This window comes from Wickerhamomyces ciferrii, contig 00029 (assembly GCF_000313485.1).
Source record: "Wickerhamomyces ciferrii WGS project CAIF00000000 data, strain NRRL Y-1031 F-60-10, contig 00029, whole genome shotgun sequence".
In the NCBI taxonomy this organism is placed as follows: domain Eukaryota; kingdom Fungi; phylum Ascomycota; class Saccharomycetes; order Phaffomycetales; family Wickerhamomycetaceae; genus Hansenula; species Hansenula ciferrii.
The window spans coordinates 138,710-156,696 of NW_011887711.1; the positions used below are offsets into that span (position 1 = coordinate 138,710).

At 30.8% G+C, this 17,987-nt stretch overlaps 9 protein-coding genes across 9 annotated transcripts; 4 read left to right on the forward strand and 5 right to left on the reverse strand.

The window, feature by feature from the left end:
• Positions 1-1,152: 1,152 nt before the first annotated feature.
• On the forward strand, positions 1,153-3,177 carry BN7_1364 (Immunoglobulin A1 protease; the record flags this gene model as incomplete). The annotated part of the gene is made up of 1 exon (XM_011278008.1): positions 1,153-3,177. The coding sequence occupies one exon, from the start codon at positions 1,153-1,155 to the stop codon at positions 3,175-3,177; it is 2,025 nt and encodes a 674-aa protein (XP_011276310.1).
• A 92-nt stretch (positions 3,178-3,269) lies between these two features.
• Positions 3,270-5,693, reverse strand: POP1 (ribonuclease P/MRP protein subunit POP1; the record flags this gene model as incomplete). Its single annotated transcript, XM_011278009.1, has 1 exon — positions 3,270-5,693. One exon carries the CDS (start codon positions 5,691-5,693, stop codon positions 3,270-3,272), a length of 2,424 nt encoding a protein of 807 aa, XP_011276311.1.
• Positions 5,694-6,875: 1,182 nt separating this feature from the next.
• On the forward strand, positions 6,876-8,168 carry ADE12 (adenylosuccinate synthase; the record flags this gene model as incomplete). The annotated part of the gene is made up of 1 exon (XM_011278010.1): positions 6,876-8,168. One exon carries the CDS (start codon positions 6,876-6,878, stop codon positions 8,166-8,168), a length of 1,293 nt encoding a protein of 430 aa, XP_011276312.1.
• An 82-nt stretch (positions 8,169-8,250) lies between these two features.
• On the reverse strand, positions 8,251-9,960 carry ALG9 (dolichyl-P-Man:Man(6)GlcNAc(2)-PP-dolichol alpha-1,2-mannosyltransferase; the record flags this gene model as incomplete). The annotated part of the gene is made up of 1 exon (XM_011278011.1): positions 8,251-9,960. The coding sequence occupies one exon, from the start codon at positions 9,958-9,960 to the stop codon at positions 8,251-8,253; it is 1,710 nt and encodes a 569-aa protein (XP_011276313.1).
• A 251-nt stretch (positions 9,961-10,211) lies between these two features.
• Positions 10,212-10,583, reverse strand: BN7_1368 (NADH dehydrogenase [ubiquinone] 1 alpha subcomplex subunit; the record flags this gene model as incomplete). The annotated part of the gene is made up of 1 exon (XM_011278012.1): positions 10,212-10,583. One exon carries the CDS (start codon positions 10,581-10,583, stop codon positions 10,212-10,214), a length of 372 nt encoding a protein of 123 aa, XP_011276314.1.
• A 254-nt stretch (positions 10,584-10,837) lies between these two features.
• On the forward strand, positions 10,838-11,725 carry PHO13 (4-nitrophenylphosphatase; the record flags this gene model as incomplete). The annotated part of the gene is made up of 1 exon (XM_011278013.1): positions 10,838-11,725. One exon carries the CDS (start codon positions 10,838-10,840, stop codon positions 11,723-11,725), a length of 888 nt encoding a protein of 295 aa, XP_011276315.1.
• Positions 11,726-11,948: 223 nt separating this feature from the next.
• On the forward strand, positions 11,949-13,589 carry MGS1 (ssDNA-dependent ATPase MGS1; the record flags this gene model as incomplete). The annotated part of the gene is made up of 1 exon (XM_011278014.1): positions 11,949-13,589. The coding sequence occupies one exon, from the start codon at positions 11,949-11,951 to the stop codon at positions 13,587-13,589; it is 1,641 nt and encodes a 546-aa protein (XP_011276316.1).
• Positions 13,590-13,949: 360 nt separating this feature from the next.
• YPD1 (Ypd1p) lies at positions 13,950-14,366 on the reverse strand (the record flags this gene model as incomplete). Its single annotated transcript, XM_011278015.1, has 1 exon — positions 13,950-14,366. One exon carries the CDS (start codon positions 14,364-14,366, stop codon positions 13,950-13,952), a length of 417 nt encoding a protein of 138 aa, XP_011276317.1.
• A 1,386-nt stretch (positions 14,367-15,752) lies between these two features.
• Positions 15,753-17,825, reverse strand: GYP7 (GTPase-activating protein GYP7; the record flags this gene model as incomplete). The annotated part of the gene is made up of 1 exon (XM_011278016.1): positions 15,753-17,825. One exon carries the CDS (start codon positions 17,823-17,825, stop codon positions 15,753-15,755), a length of 2,073 nt encoding a protein of 690 aa, XP_011276318.1.
• Positions 17,826-17,987: the final 162 nt, after the last annotated feature.

The window sequence follows — 17,987 nt, forward strand, 5'->3', positions numbered from 1 at the left end:
TAAAACATCACCAGGTTAATAGACATAACATGATCATGGCTTCACGAGATTATGATTTATTACACGTAGTACGTACTACGTACTCATCAGAGTAATATAGCTTGAGAAAATGTATATATAAAACTAAAATTAAGTTCCATAGTGGTTTTTCTTCCAGCTCCATCAACTGATAAAGTCAAGATGAAAAACCAACCTTTTGATTATTATCAAAAAATTGGAAATGAGTTCTTGCCCAATTATAGTAGTTTCTACCACATATGGTACAAGACCTCATGTCAGTTGCCCGCATACCCTATGGGTGCGAAGAACTCTTGTTTAAAAGTAATATAACGTAGTTATGAATTCCTTATTAAACTCTTCAACGAAACAACCAACGGTTGTGAACGGCCACTGCTGTGGTTTCCACCACTACTGTGGTTTCCTCTCAGACACTTTTGTGGGAAAGAGTGTTCAAATGCGTCACCAATTTGAAAACTGGGTTATCAAAATTATTGAAAACTGTTAACAAGACACACCAACCTCTAAAGAAATATCCAAGTCACAAGGACGAGGAGAAGATGAAATCAAAAATTATAAGACCCACCCACCTCTCATGAAGAGAAGTGTCAGCAAGTATACATGATGCGCTGTGCAATGCAAACAAGTATACCTGATCACCAAGACTTCTTGATCTCTGATGACGTCTTAAGGTAAGTATGAAGAAAGGAAAAAAGTAAAATAGAAAACGAAGTTTTCAAAGGGAATTCAACTCTTTAAATACTTTTCCAGAGCGAACTTTGCTGGGAGTTTTCAATTTTAGGCGCGGTTTAGCGAACTTTACCCGGATGTTTTGGACACGTAACACACGAACCGGTGTGCTTTAAATAGGGCAGACAAGATTGATTGTCGTTGACTGCTATTGACCTGTTAAGTCAAAATTATGATTGTATATAGGCCATTATTGAGCCAGTGGAAAATATACTCACAGTAAAAGAAGCAAAATACCTAGAACCAAGCCTGGTTGTTTAGCAGCATACCCTCATTGATCTTCGTGATGGTTTCGTTTTGTTTTTTTTTTTCGCGTCGCGTTATTAAATTGTTATATACAAAAATTACTTTAAATTAACTATACCACCAGAAGAAAATAGACAAACAGATGGTGTGTTAGTCAAAATGGATCCCCAATTCAGATCAGAAAGTATTCAAAGTCCAGAGTTCTTACAAAATAAAGTACTCATCGAGAGTTTGGTGGCTGATAAAATTGCACTTCAAAGACGCTTAGAGCGTAGTGAAATCGTTAGAGAAAAAGCTATACAATTGGTAGCCAAATATGAACCAGTTTCAATTGAAAGAGGTGAAAATGGATTGATATTTACATTATCTAATGGTATTGAACATACAAGTTTGGTCAACTCAAGCTTTTTAGGTACAGTTGGTCCTATTATTCACACTAATAGACCGATAGTTGGTTCTCCTGCTTTCCCAATTAATAGTAATGTCCCATCAAATCCTGTACAACCGCAATATGCAACAACATTTATTCCTCAAGTTGTTGGGAAGGTTAATCCACAGGTTGCACCTCAAAATGTACCTCAAGTGTCATCAAAAGCATCATCCCAAGCCCCATCAAAGGCGCCTTCAAATTCATCTTCAAATTCATCTTCAAAAGCACCACCACAAGCACAACCACAAGCGCCATCACAAGCACCATCAAGAGCACATTCACATGTTTCTATGAAGGTTTCACCACAGATCAGTAATCAAAAAAATGTTCAACAACCTGCACAAAATAATACTAGCTCAAGTAATGGCAAAACTCAAGAAGTAACAGCATCAAAAGAAATCTCCAATCCACCAAATCATAAACCATCTCCAGAATTACAAAAATTACAGGCACAAACCATCAAAAGACTTCAACAACATCAAGATTCATTAAGCCCAGGGTCTGTATCACCACAGGATAGTGAACCAAGTATCACCAATTCAAGATCACCATTTGTGGATACAACTAATACTGATACCACTAAAAATTCACAAGTTTTGAATATTCAAAAACCAAATAATGATTCTAATGTACCTAAATCAACAACCAAATCAAGGAATTTATTTTTCTTACCAAACACCGATTCTTTTGATAATTCTAGACCAAAGGTAAGTACTGAACCATCAAGTGATAGAAGTAGTGCTTACGCTACACCTGAAAAAGGCTCAGAAAATGAAAATACTCCAAATGAAAAAAACTTGGAAGCTGTAAGCTCATCAAAAGTACCATCTAAAGAGTCATCAGATCAAACACCTCATGCACCACAACCATCAACTACAGCTTCCACACCTGAAGAATCCGAACAACCACAAACTAGAGAGCCTACGCAACCAAGTTCATCAACTTCACCACAATCAAACCCAATACAGCATTCTACAAACACGAATGATAACAGTGATCAAAGTTCTTCAACACCTCAAAAGAGATCCGAAGATGAGTTGTCAACACCTGATCCTAAGAGATCCAAACCAAATGAACCAAGAACATATCAACAATATGAAACTGTTTCTAAATGTCTTGATTTTCTACATTCATCAGATTATGCATTAGTGGTATCGCTAGAATTGAATCAAAATAAGAGATATAAGAACCTTGATACTCTATTGGATCATATTTACTACCATTTCTGTTTAAGAAATAGAGTTTTATTAGCAGCAAAGAAGACAGATTTATCAAAAGGTGGTGTTTGTCAATATCATTGTCATACATGTGCTAAAATCATTTTGAAAGCCACAGTCTATCCAAATCAAGAAGCTTCTATAACGTTTTTAGATAAAAATCATGAATGTTCATTTGATAATATTATGGGTAAATTTAAAATTTTATGGAAATCAGATCCAAATGTTTCATCAAAACTAAAAATTTATCAAGATTTTTTCAATCAAAATGGGTTATCTAAAGTTAAAAGTTTAATTTATCAATATGGGTTAAGAAAAAAATCACAATCAGAAATTAGTAAACAAACTGCTGGATTCTTGAATTCACATCCAGTGTTATTAGGTGATTTAGTTAAAGCCGTGGATAATACTAATGATCAATTAACCCATTTATTAAGTTTATACGTGTTACGTCTTACAGATAAAGATGTTAACGATGATACTCTAAGACAATTTGCTTCTAATCAAGGGCTTCAATTTGTTTATAATACTAAATGAGAATACGTATGAATTCTTGTATAGATATGAATGCAATATTATGTTTATTATATATTATTACCTAGAGCTCCTTTTGGTACAAACACTTGTAATTAAATATCAATTGATTCCCAAGAGGCTAGTCTACCAAAATCAGTACCAACATTTCGAATGACACAGTACTTCTTTTGTTGTTTTTGACCACTAGTCACTTTTTTCAAATAAGTTGCATCAATATAACCAACACCAGTGTTTAAACCTCTTGATAAATTATATGAACCACTTGTAATGAAACCAATCAAATTTTTAGAAGTTGGAACTTCTGGGTATTCATGTTGTTTTTTACCTGTTGGTCTTTTAGTATTTGTTGATTTGATCCATTTGTTTAACTCTGGTTCTGGGATGGAATAAATTCTAGCATTATCAGATGTAAAACCTCTTGAAACTAATTCAATTTTGATTGGTGAAATTGATAATGGATCATCAGGAGATGAAGGTGGACCTGGTACTTTCTTTGGGTCATATAATTGAACTGGGATCGTTAATTTTTCACCACGGGAGTCTGATTCTTTATCAGTGTTTTTAACATCTTTGATAAAGTTATAAACATCATGAGGTTCTTCGATTTTTCTAGTGAATTTTTCAGTCCAAGCAGAAGTTCTTGTATTCTTATCACTCTTCACTTGATTTAATCCAAATTTCAATAGTTGTAAATATCTCCAATCAGCAGTAAATGGATTACCAATTTCACCCTTTTCATAATCATCATTACGAATTTTAAGCTTATCATAATTAATTTTTTTAGCAATTGGTTTCTTTTCCCATTTTTCTTCTTTCTCTTTTGCAGCTATCAAATGATCAACAAAACCAGCAGATGTAAATGGATAATCGTCTGGGAAAAATAATTTATTTTGTTCGAAATTCAATTGATGTGATTGTAAAATACCACCATGATTCATATGAGCAATATGATTCATTGCATGCCATACTGGTAAGACCCAATACCATGGTAATAATACAGTCCAGATGTTATTATTTGTTTTGTAAATGATTACTGGGAAGCTTGTAACATCTTTTGATTCATTTGAAGATTGAATATTCTTTTGAGCAGCAATTTGCTTTAATGATAACTGATTTTCATATGAATTTGTTCTTCCTTGAGATGTTAATAGATTATCAACAATTTTGGTATTGATATTTGCTTTTGTAACTTTCATATCAATCAATGTATCAATGATATTAGTTGATTTATTTGGTCTTGGTTTATTTCTATTTGCCAATCTTGGGTCAATAGCTTGATATGTAAAGACTGTATTATCTGGCAGAGTATTTTCTGTGCATAGTTTACCGAAAAGTTTTGATTCTTCTGATGATTTATTAGCTGGTTTCAAAATGGTACCCAATGTTGATAAAGCGATTGGACCACCAACATCAATACTTCCAATAGCATATCTTGTGTCAATTATCTCAACATCTTCTGTTTTGATTGATAATAAATGATCAAAAACTGATTGATATATAGCTGGATGAAGTCTAACAATTAATCTTTTTGTTTCTTCGTCAGAACTTTTGAAAAAAATAGTAGTACCAGTACCTATTATTTCATCATTTTTATAAATTAATCCATCATATATACCACCATTTTGCAAATATCTCTTACCTATAGCTTTACCATTTGTTAGACTTGATAATGTATCAGCAATTGATTGGATGTTATCACTTTGAATAATCATTGTATTAATATAACTCTTATCCCAAATTATAGCCCCAGTTAAATTGAAATTTCTATGTGATAATCTAAATGATTTTTGAGTTGGTTTCAAAGGAATTTGGAACCCCCATCTTTTAACTAGATGTGATCTTTTTGAATGCCAGACATGGGTTGATAACCATGTAAACTTTCTTTGTCTTTTCATATATTTAATTTTACCAATTGGTGGTGATGCTAATTGGTTTAATGCTGATACGTCATATGAACCAATATTATTATTAATCTTGATGAATTTTTCAGAATCTTTACTATTTTGTAATTGTTCATTTAAAGTCTTAATTCTTTGCCTTATTCTTAAACGACCAGCTGATAGTCTTTTGTCAACAGGTACAAGTCTCATTAAATTAGCTCTAGCGGCTAACTTTAAAAGATTTCTCAAAGTTCTAGCTCTGTACAACTGTTTACCCTTTAATGGTTTTTTCTTAATACCACTAGTTTCATTTGCCATTTCTCTAATAGCTCTATTTCTCATACGTTTGGGTATTCTTTTAACATTATGCGATGCAGTTCTTCTTCTTAATTTCCTTGGTAAGCTTTGAAAAGTTCTACTTGATGAAGAGAATTTTGAATTCAATTGAGCCTTTTCTAATTCATTGATTTCATATCTTCTTGATTTAAGGAAATCATTAACATTCAACACACCGTCTTTATTAAGCGCTGGATCATTAATCTCTGTTCTTATTTGTCTTGATTGTTTCTTCTTCAATTTTCTGTATGTTTTGGAGTCAACACCACCACCGGCACCTTTACCCAATTGTCTTGACATGATATACAGATATCTTGTACAACAGAAATATCCTTTCTTTAATTATCTTGATCTAGTAATCTTTTGGTTCTTTTATGCCATATTTAATTTAAGTCAAAATAAAAAATCTGAAAAACTTTACTATGGTGTGTCCCGAAACCGAAAACCAATAAAATTGTATAGCTGGTAAACACAAATCCCTAACTTATAAAGGAGATTATCTATGTTAGAACAGCATTCAGAAGGTTAGAAAAACACAGAAGTGGAACTTTCAAAGCTATTTACATCAAAGAGATGGCTAATTAAGCTCTAGTCGACAAAAATTTAGGTAAAAAGTAGCAAAAAAATTGGGCCGAGCAGGGAATTGAACCCTGGGCCACTCGCATGCTTGTGGATATTAGATTGAGTGAACCCAATCTTCGCCCAAAGCGAGTATCATACCACTAGACCACACGGCCGAATTGTTAAGAGGGTAAATCCGCGTGTTTATCCCGGTGTGCTCTGAAATCTGCCAATTTTTGACGTGCGCCAGAGATTTTCACGCGAATTCTAGTTTATTTTCAAACTTTCCGTTCGGTTTCACAAATTTGAGTGATACAAAATTCAAATTGCAATTCGATTTCGGAGTCAAATAAAGCATCACATGGGATGAATGAATACAAATTCACATATTTCCATCCTATATTTTGGTAAATTTCTGTCTTGAAATGATATTAGTATTCTTTCATACCTTAAAAATGTATTCATCTATAAATTAGACCATATTTCTAGGGTTCTAGTCCCCTTTCCAGACCATCTCATTACGTTTACTGGAGTCACTTTTTAAGATTAAGTATATATTTCATAAATTAGTATCGTGCATGCAGCATCACCATATTCTTTAAAAGTCCCTCCCTGCGTAGTCTCACAAATTTCGGGAACCTCCAGCAAAACGCGTACTCAATCAAGAATTGTTCATAGGCAGTTAATAAATTATAATTCGTACTTTCTTGGATTCTTGGACTAGCTCTTCGAGTCATAAAAAAACTTTAAAAGTTTCGAAAATTTTTAAAAACTTTTTTTTGATATACTTCTATTGTGCTGGTAACGTGCAATCGTTCATTAACTTAGGTATCCTATACTTTTCGAGTTAATTCATTTCAATTTCAATTCGTTATCTTAATTGATATACATTCAAAAACTTATAAATTAAACAATAACAAAATGACTGACGTTGTTCTTGGTTCTCAATGGGGTGATGAAGGTAAAGGTAAATTAGTTGATATCTTATGTGAAGATATTGATGTTTGTGCCAGATGTCAAGGTGGTAATAATGCAGGTCATACCATTGTTGTTGATGGTGTTAAATATGATTTCCATATGTTACCTTCAGGTTTAGTTAATCCAAAATGTCAAAATTTAGTTGGTAATGGTGTTGTTATTCATGTTCCATCATTATTTCAAGAATTAGAAAATTTAGAAGCAAAAGGTTTACATTGCAGAGATAGATTATTTATCTCTTCAAGAGCTCATTTAGTTTTTGATTTCCATCAAAGAACTGATAAATTAAAAGAAGCTGAATTATCTGAAAATAAAAAAGATATTGGTACTACTGGTAAAGGTATTGGTCCAACTTATTCAACAAAAGCTTCAAGATCTGGTATTAGAGTTCATCATTTAGTTAATGATGATCCAAATGCTTGGGCTGAATTTGAAGCAAGATATAGAAGATTAGTTGATACAAGAAAACAAAGATATGGTGAATTTTTATATGATTCTGAAGAAGAATTAGCAAGATATAAAAGATATAAAGATTTATTAAAACCTCATGTTGTTGATTCAATTGATTTTATGCATCAAGCTTTAGCTTCAAACAAAAAAATCTTAGTTGAAGGTGCTAATGCTCTTATGTTGGATATTGATTTTGGTACTTATCCATATGTTACATCATCTTCAACTGGTATTGGTGGTGTTTTAACTGGGTTAGGTATTCCACCAAGAGCTATTAGAAATGTTTATGGTGTTGTTAAAGCTTATACCACAAGAGTTGGTGAAGGTCCATTCCCATCTGAACAATTGAATGAAGATGGTGAAAAATTACAAAATATTGGTGCTGAATATGGTGTTACCACTGGTAGAAAACGTCGTTGTGGTTGGTTAGATCTTGTTGTTTTAAAATATTCCACTTTAATTAATGGTTATACTTCATTAAACATTACAAAATTAGATGTTTTAGATACTTTTAAAGAAATTCAAGTTGCTGTTTCTTATTCAATTGATGGTAAAAAATTAAATTCATTCCCTGAAGATTTAATTAGATTAGGTAAAGTTGATGTTGAATATAAAACTTTACCAGGTTGGGAATCTGATATTACTAAAATTAAAAATTATGAAGATTTACCAGAAAATGCTAAAAAATATTTGAAATTTATTGAAGATTACTTAAATGTTCCAATTGAATGGGTTGGTACTGGTCCAGGTAGAGATTCAATGTTATCAAAACCAATCAACAAATAAATTTAAATATCCTTGTTTAATTGTTTTAAATATATTTATGTACATTAATATTTTACTATGAAGTATAGATCCAATATTTTATCTATTCGACTTTTTTGTATAAATTATAACTATGATAAGTTAATTTTGTCTTTGTTAATTGAAAAAATTGTTTTGGAATCCATAATAATCGACCAATACCTTCACTTTCATCATTATTTAAGAATGGAACAGATTTAATCAATTCCCAACCTTTTCTAATTTCACCTTGTTCATTTAAAAATCCAATTTCTTCAGTTTCTGAATCAACAGGTTGTGAAATATCAATAGCATAATCACAATTTTCAAAATTGGATAATTTTGAAGGTTCAAATTTATTTAAATTATTCATATTTTCTGGAATTATTCTAATTGATTGAAATTTCCCAATGGTTTCATTGAAATCACCTGGTAATAATCCATTAAAATTTGTTTTTATAAAATTTAATCTTTGATTTTGAGAAAGGAAAAATGAACTTGGATATCTATACCATTCTCTTCCTACACATACATTACCTGATTCATTTCTTGGTAAAGAATTATAAATTTCCAATGGTGCACTATAATTATTTGATAATGATGCTGTTTTAGATAATGAAATTATAAATGTTAATATTAAGATAGTGGAAACAATGATTGATTTGAAGATTGATGAAGATTTGGAAGATTTTGTAATTGATTGAGTGATACAGCTAATGGTTTTGGAAACATACCATAATGTAAAAGCAGCGGATAAATTAATTGTGGAATAGATTGGATATAAAAATCTTTCTTCTTTATGTGGTTGACTAAAGAAAATCCCACTCCATACTGCAATTGGTGATAAAATAGTTATAATTTCTAAGTTTGATAATTTATTTGGTTTCAAACCTGTGAATGATAGCACAGGTACAGCAATGATACCAATATAACCCAAAATTGCAATAATATTGAAATTCAACAACAAATTAATGATATAATAACTTAAAGGTTCAACACCAAAGATATTTGGACCAGCATTTTCATCAGCAAAGATGACATTATACAAGACAATATTTGCAGGAACCAAGACAGTCTTTGCATAAAAAGTTGAATCAATTTGTAAAGAAGTTCCTATTATAACTAAAACTATGAAGAATGACCAACCAATATAACGTCTTGTTATTAAGAAAGATTTCAAATTTTGTGCAATGATCACAAGTGTAGAAACAGCAGCTAAAGCAAGAACAAATGGCCATCCAATAACACCACCAGTTATGAACCAAAAAGTCACTAATAGGGCATATCCTAGATTTCTTGAATGGAAATATTGAATCAAATTACTTGTAGCTAATGCAGTACAATTCATTGCAAAACTTGATGGTAATAATGCAATAGAAGCATGTGAAAGCCCTGTTGATACTGAAGTAAAGAACAGATAATAATTAGCAATGGATAAATTCACTTTTTGTTTTAATGTATTGTATAAATGTAATTCTGAATATAAAGTGAATGAAACAACACTCAATCTAATTGTATAAAAAGCAGCTTGTGGAGGTAAAATTTTGAAATAATCAATAGCAACAGTTACTGGATAAGTTGGGATTGCATAGGGTATCAAATAAGCCCAAGATCTAATAGCATATTCTGGTGAATATTCCCACGTTTGTTTACCAAAGCCTCTTAATAGGAAATTTAGTGGTTCATAATAATTGAACACTTCATCACAATCTGGAATGATGGAATAAAACACACAGATGAGTCTAATTAGCAGTAGCAAATGGACCAATGGGTTCTTTGTGTCCACCAGTGGCATAGCAGAAGGTATTTTTGATCACAGCGGTTGTGTTTTTGTTCTGTGTTGATGCTTTGTTGATGTTTAAGATTTGACACTTGATCTTTTTTTTTTCGTGAATGTCAACAAAACTACAAATAAATAGTACAATTGAATCTCGATCTCACCAGAAGAACCCAGAAAAGACCAGAATGTGTATCTTAATAAATAAATAAGTAATAAATAGTGAATAAATAATGAATAAATAGTAATAAATATAATAGCCAGCATAATCACGAGTCTTCAACACCCCAGGCAAACACTGGATTACGAAATCTCCCATCATTATAAACATTTTGCTTAGGAACCCAACCTTCAACATCCTTCATAATCTCAGCTTCTCTAGCCTTATCAGCATAGTATCTTCTCACACTGTCCCTGTCAAACTCAGCAATCAAAAGTGGCATCAAATGGATCCTTGCCCAAATCTTCTCTCTTTGTAATTCTCTTCTTTCACTAATACCCCTGGCCATTTCATACCATCCATAACCTGTGATTGCCAAAACGACACCGAGAACAATTTTAGGACGGAACCCTCTCGTAGGCAAGTTTCTCTTCCATTGGATTGGATCGTACCCGCCAATTGGTGGTAAATCTTGTGGCATTTTTGTTTAATTAGCTTATATTCTTCTCTTTTTGATGAGTTGATTAGTTTTATTCTTGTGGAGTCAGTTGAGGGTTTTCGCTGGTTATGAGAAAAAAAATAAGTGCGGGTATCAAGAAACCGAATAATTGTCATAGAAATCAATTCAATGAGAATTATATTCAAAGTATATAAAACCAAGTTGGAAACTACAAATTTGCGTGATTATTTTGAGTAGATTTTGAACTAAAGTATCATTAAAACATTATCATTACAATGGCTCCAAGTAAAATCACTTCTAAGGAACAAGTCCATGAATTATTAAACAACTATGACACTTTTGTCTTTGATTGTGATGGTGTTATCTGGTTAGGTGATCATAAAATTCCAGGTGCTGTGGAAAGTATTGAATTATTAAAAAAATTAGGTAAACAAGTTATCTTTGTTACAAATAATTCAACAAAATCAAGACAAGCTTATACTAAAAAATTTGAAAAATTTGGTTTAAATATTAGTAAAGAAGAAATTTTTGGTAGTGCTTATGCAAGTGCAACTTATTTACAAGAATTTTTAAAATTACCAAAAGATGAAAAAGTTTGGGTTTTAGGTGAATCTGGTATCCAAGAAGAATTAAAAGAATTAGGTTATGAATCTATTGGTGGTACTGATGTTCGTTTAAATGAAAAATTTGATTCAAATACTACACCATTCTTACCAAAAGATCCAAAAGTTGGTGCAGTTATTGCAGGTTTAGATCCAAATATCAATTATCATAGATTAGCAATCACTTTACAATATTTACAAGATCCTAATGTGAAATTTCTTGCTACAAATATTGATTCAACATTCCCTCAAAAGGGTTTAATCCTTCCAGGTGCTGGTTCAATTATTGAATCTGTTTCTTATAGTTCAGGTCGTACACCAATTGCTTGTGGTAAACCAAGTCAAAACATGCTGGATGCCATTGTTGCAGATAAAAAATTGGATAGATCAAGAACCATTATGATTGGTGATCGTTTAAATACCGATATTAAATTTGGTAATGATGGTGGATTAGGTACATTATTAGTTTTAACTGGTATTGAAACTGAAGAAAATGTTTTGAAAACTGGTGCACCAAAATATTATGCTGATGGTTTAGGTGTTATTGGTGAATTATATTAGATTTTAAGTACTGGGTATATCATAAAGTAATATTAATAGAGTTTTTTTTGTTGATTTTGAACTATTTGTAGATAAAAAATCCAGATCTTCGTGTATAACGTTATACGCGAATACTAAAAAGACGCGGTCTTTATTTATAATACATAACCGCGTAGGGCTTTAAGAACAATACTTAGCCAACTATTCCCTCTGAAGTTATCAGGAATTCGAGTCTATATATACCATGGTTTCATGTCCTATTTGTGGGAAAGGTGTTAGTCTGGATAAGATCAACACCCATCTAGATCAATGTGAAAATGGTGAAAATATCATATCAGCACCATCTCAACCAGTTAAGAAACAATTAACATTATCTTCATTAGGTAGAAAACCATCAAATTTAGGTACACCAGCTAAAAAACCATCAACACAACAAGAACCAATAACCATAGATGATGATGATGATGATGAAGATGATGATCCAAAGGAGGAAAAATCAAACTCACCACCATTGAAAAAACCAAATACATCACTTAAAACACCAATTACAACTCCTGATAAAGATTCAGAAATTAAATTATTACGTCAACAGGCTCAATTACCATTAAGTGAACGTCTACGGCCTAGAACATTAGATGAATACGTTGGTCAATCACATCTTATTGGTCCACAGGGGATTTTGAGAGGCTTTATTGATAATGATACTATCCCATCGTTAATTCTTTGGGGTCCTCCAGGTGTTGGTAAAACAACAATCGCAAGAATAATAGCAGCTAGAACAAAACAAAAATTTGTTGAATTAAATGCAACAAGTAGTGGTATATCAGATTTAAGGAAAATTTTTGAAAATTGTTCAAAAGAATGGTTTTTAACTAAAAGAAAAACCATTGTTTTTTGTGATGAAATTCATAGATATAATAAAACTCAACAAGATTTTTTCTTACCATTTGTGGAAAAAGGTGAATGTGTATTGATTGGTGCTACTACAGAAAATCCAAGTTTCCAATTGAATAATGCCTTGCTTAGTAGATGTAAAGTTTTCACTTTAAATAAATTACAAATTAATGAAATTCATAGGATTTTAAATAAGGGAATATTACATATAAATAAAGTTAGGAAATTAGTTTTCAATAAATCATTATTAACATTTGATAAAGAAGCTATAAATTATATTGCAGATTTAAGTAATGGAGATTCTAGAATTTCAATAAATTTAATGGAATTAATTGATTCTCATTATTCAAATGTTAAACCTGATGCTAAAACACCAGGTAACATTGCAGTTAAAGTTGAAGATATTAGACCTGTATTACAGAAAACACATTTATTATATGATCGTGTTGGAGATCAACATTATGATACTATAAGTGCATTCCATAAATCTATAAGAGGTTCAGATCCAGATGCTGCAATGTGGTATTTAGGTAAAATGTTATCAGGAGGTGAAAATCCTCTTTATATAGCACGTCGTATGATTAGAATTGCAAGTGAAGATGTTGGTGTCCTAGATGAAAGTTGTTTACCATTTGCTATAGCGGCTTATCAAGCGGTTACATTTGTTGGATTACCAGAAGCTGATTTAGCACTTGTTCAATGTGCAGTTAAATTAGCTAAAGCTCCTAAATCTGTTGAAATTTATAGAGCTTGGAATTATATCAAATCTATTTATGCAAATGAACCAACAAAAGCTGGATTACCTATTCCATTACATTTAAGAAATGCTCCAACCAAGCTAATGAAAGAAATGGATTATGGTAAAGAATATAAATATAATCCAAATTATAAAAATGGGAAAGTTAGACAAGATTATTTACCTGAACAGATTAAAGATATGAAATTTCTTGATGGGAAACATCTTGGTGATATAGTTGATCCAGATTTATAGTTGGTAATTACCACCATGACCTTCACCTTATTTATATTTATTGATTAGCTGCCATATTGTTATTTATATATATATATAGATTTAATATTATTACAAAACTTACACAGCGCTTAATAAAATAAATCAAATGGCATTAATTAATATCTGTGAATGGTTTAAATATAAAAGGTAAAAAAAATCATGAAGAAACGACATATCTCAATCTTTTGATATCACGGGAAGAAAATAATTATAGAATAAGTTGAATAAAAATCAACACAAGATCAAATATATATATAAAAAACAGCAACATCAATCATTATTCTAAACATTAAAAACAATTGAATTTCAAATCAATAAAAAAGCAGGTATATGATTGATTCATTGTGCAGCTTCTTTTTCATAATATCTGTCAAAGAATTCTATTGCTTTTTCAAATTCATCTCTTGCTTTCAAAAGTGCTTCTCTTATACCTTCTTCCCATTTTCTATCATTTAATAAACCATCAAAATCCTTCTGTAATCCATAATTTTGTATACGTTCACATTGTTCTTGAATTTTCACAAGTCCTAAAGATGCTGCTGAACCTTTTAAATAATGTCCTAATTCTGATAATTTTTTTAAATTTGGTTCATCTTTATCTAATTGTGTATTCATATCTAAGAAAATTCCTTCAGCTTGATCTGTAAATGTATGAATTAATTCTTTTGAAAAGCCTGGTTCATCTTCATCCATTGTTCTTAATTCATTGAAAATAGTCCAGTTTAGGATATCTGTTTCTTCTATTGAATCTGACATTTTGGTTTATATGTTGTATATGATATTATTTATAGAATGTATATGGGGCAAAAAAAACACAAACGGAACTATGTAATTTATAATTCAATTTGACTAATGTTTGGAAACCAAAGATTTAAACGATTGTGAAGTCTTTGAGTTTATTGAATGCAAGTTGAAAGTTCAAATTGTTTAGAGTATGGATTTGTAATATATATCTTTGAAATTTTTGGAAACTTGTCTTTATCCTGTAGGGTATTCTTAGCTCTTTTGGAATGTTTCAAGAAAGGATAAAGTTTAACACGAGATATAAACGATGGTTGGGTAAAAACACAAGGAGTTTCAATCAATTGAGAAGAGCACAATGTAGTATAAATAACCAAATGACAGCTTATAACTGGAAAAAAATCAAGTATAATTAATATAAATTTCTATGTGTTTGAGAATTTCTTGTTTGATTTTTAATTGTCATGAAAGTTGAAAGCTTTTCTGATCTCGAAGGTTTTTTTTTTGCGTTGGTAGTTACGTAATGGCCATAAATACAAATTGAATTTTTTTATTGTACAAACAATGAATATGAATTTCAATTTTGAGCGTGTTTGTCTTTGAATTCATGGGATGTTAGAGACGTTGTAGGCATAGGCAACTACAGAATCTATACTCTATATTCCTCTGGGTACTTGAAGACATCGTAGACATCGTACGTTGTGAGTTGGACAAAGGTGATCTGTTAAAAGTGGCTACTGGATGGGCTGGTTCTAGAAGTATGGAGTGATCGCGATCTATGTGGGTGGAGGCCGGTCTGGACTGTGTACAGAATAGTGGGTGTATTCACTATAGTTTATTGGTTTATAGAGAGTGATTAAATTAAAGCTGAAAGATTGAAATGAAAGATCGTTGATTGGATCTTATTGATGTATAACCTACTTAATTATTGTATTCTCCAGACTGTTATGTACCCATTCACACTAAAATTCATTCACCGATTCAGATTAGCGAGAACACTTAAGAAACTGTGTACACATGAGATCTGATCAATTCAAGTGTGGAGAGCACTGAAACTTAACAATCAACACACAGGTGAACAATAACAATAGTATTGGCCAACTTATGCCTTATACCGTACTCAACTTCTTGAATACGTGTACTTGTTTTTCATCATATATGCACAGTTTTGACTAAAATTTGTCGTATTTGATGTTTACATGTCTCGGTCAATGCAATATCTAGTTTCGTAAATACAATGAACTTTTTACATCAAGATCAAGCTTAAACTATATGATTACGTGTATCAGTAATAAATATAATATCACATATATATGTTATACGTATAAATAAGCTGAGTTTGTACCCAAGTTGTCTATCTTAATCCTTTATATTTAATTAGCAAATATATCTTATCTAAATTCAACCTTGAACTCTTTCCTTCTCTTTTTGAATCACCAACTTCTTACTCAATAATAATCTTAATTTATCATTAACTGGACTTATTGAACCATCTTTATCTTTTTGAACATCCATGATTTCAACCATTTTTCTAAATTTCAAGAATAATAATTCACTTCTTGTTATTTGATCATTCAAATTATAAGTCATTGATAAATCATTAATATATTTCAATACTTCATCAAATTGTCTTAAATGATCAATAATGATTTTTTCATTTTTTTGTAATATCGATAGGGCAAAGAATAAATGAAATTGTGAAGAATATAAATCTGTCCATAAAATTTCCCATAATCTTAATACATCATCCCATGGTAATTCTCTTTTGAACCAAACTAACAACATTCTAAAGAAAAAGAATAAATTATTTGAATCACATTTTTCTAAATGAACATATAAATTGGGTAACATAAATTGAACTAATTCATTCAATGTATTCATTTGATCTCTCATACCACTTTGATCACTTAAGAAATTTCTCTCCATACGATCCATAAACTTAACAAAACAATGGAATGTTAATGCATCATCTTGTAAAACAACATATAATGGTGATAATAAATCAGTCATACCTTGAACATAACCTAATTTATCATTGTATTGATTAAAAGTTAATAAAATTTCTCTCAAGATTTTTAAATGTGGATTTTTAACATTTGAAACATCAAAATCATCATCATCTTCACCTTCTTGTGGTTCATGATTTGGATTTTTAAAAATTTCTAAATGACGATCAGTTCTTTGAATATCTTTTTCAATTCTAAATTTTTGATCTTTATAATATTCATCTTTCCATAATCTTTCATTTCTTTCCCATTTCATTTTGATTGCTTCGTATTCAACTCTAAGTACTTCAATTATATCTTTCCGTTCTTCTGAAGAAGTATCCCATGGTACAACTTCTAATAAGAATAACCATGCTTCAGGTCTAACTTCATTGCTTAATCCACCATGGAATATTCTATCTTTAACTTCATTAACAGTAATATTTAATCTTCCAGATTTATCGAAAAATGAATCCCATTCAATTTTACCAACTTCTCTATGACGTTCATGTGCATTAAGTACTTCTTCTGGTAATAATTTATCAAAATTCAATCCTAATTCTTTTGCCAACACATCTCTTGAATTTTGATCCAAGATGATTTGTTTTCTTGTTTTAGCAGCTTCTTCTTGGACACCCATTGCCCATTTAGCTAGATAAACTCTTGCGGTATCAAAATCTTCATTAACTCTTTGAACTTCTGGATTTTTTAATAATTTTTTAATTGGAGCTGGTGATTCATCAAGAACAGTATCAACTGAATTTTTGGTGAATTTGGTAACTTTTGCTAATGTTTCTAATACTGACCATCTTGTATCATTTATAAATTTATTAAAATTGAAAGATTCACCAGATTTACTGGATTTAGTAGGATTTTGAACATTTGTTGGACTGAAATTATTTAAATCTGTTAATGATGGATTTATAAGTAAGATTGATTCTTCTAATGTACTCTTCTCCACAACTGCTCTTGAACCTAAAAATTCCAACATTTGTAAACCACCCCAAAATAATCCATTATCAGCACTAAAAGGATCAAAATCTTTATTTTTTCTATTTTGTTCATTTTTGGTACTTGGACATTCATCATCATGAAAGAATAAAATTGGTAATCTATCTGATGAAGTTTTAGTATTGATAACAATTGAACCATACCACCAACCTAAGGAAGGAGGTCTAATTTGAATTGAAAACAAATTCCTTATAGTGATTCCAAATGCAAAAGATCCAAGTAATGAAGGTCTTCTAACAAAATTTTTCTTATCATCTGTTACATTATCTAAATCAACTTTATCAAAAATTGGTTTATCATCTTCAGATACGATACTTTCAGGTATCCAACCAAACAAGATATCTTTATCCTGTGCCCCTTGTTCATGAGTGAAATATAAATATCCTGGTATATTTTCTAATTTGGAATTTTTAGATGGATGAACATAGACTTTTGATTTAACATATAATAGTTTAACTTTCCCAATTGGATACGTCATTATGGCAAACTTGATCTATCTATAAATAATTACCAATGATTTGAATATGTGATAATTCTAAATTGATTGATATATTGTGGTTGGAAAAGTGAAATAATATTGAGAAATAATTGGGGAATTGAACTATTTAAATACTAAATGAGCTTTGAACTTCTCAACTAA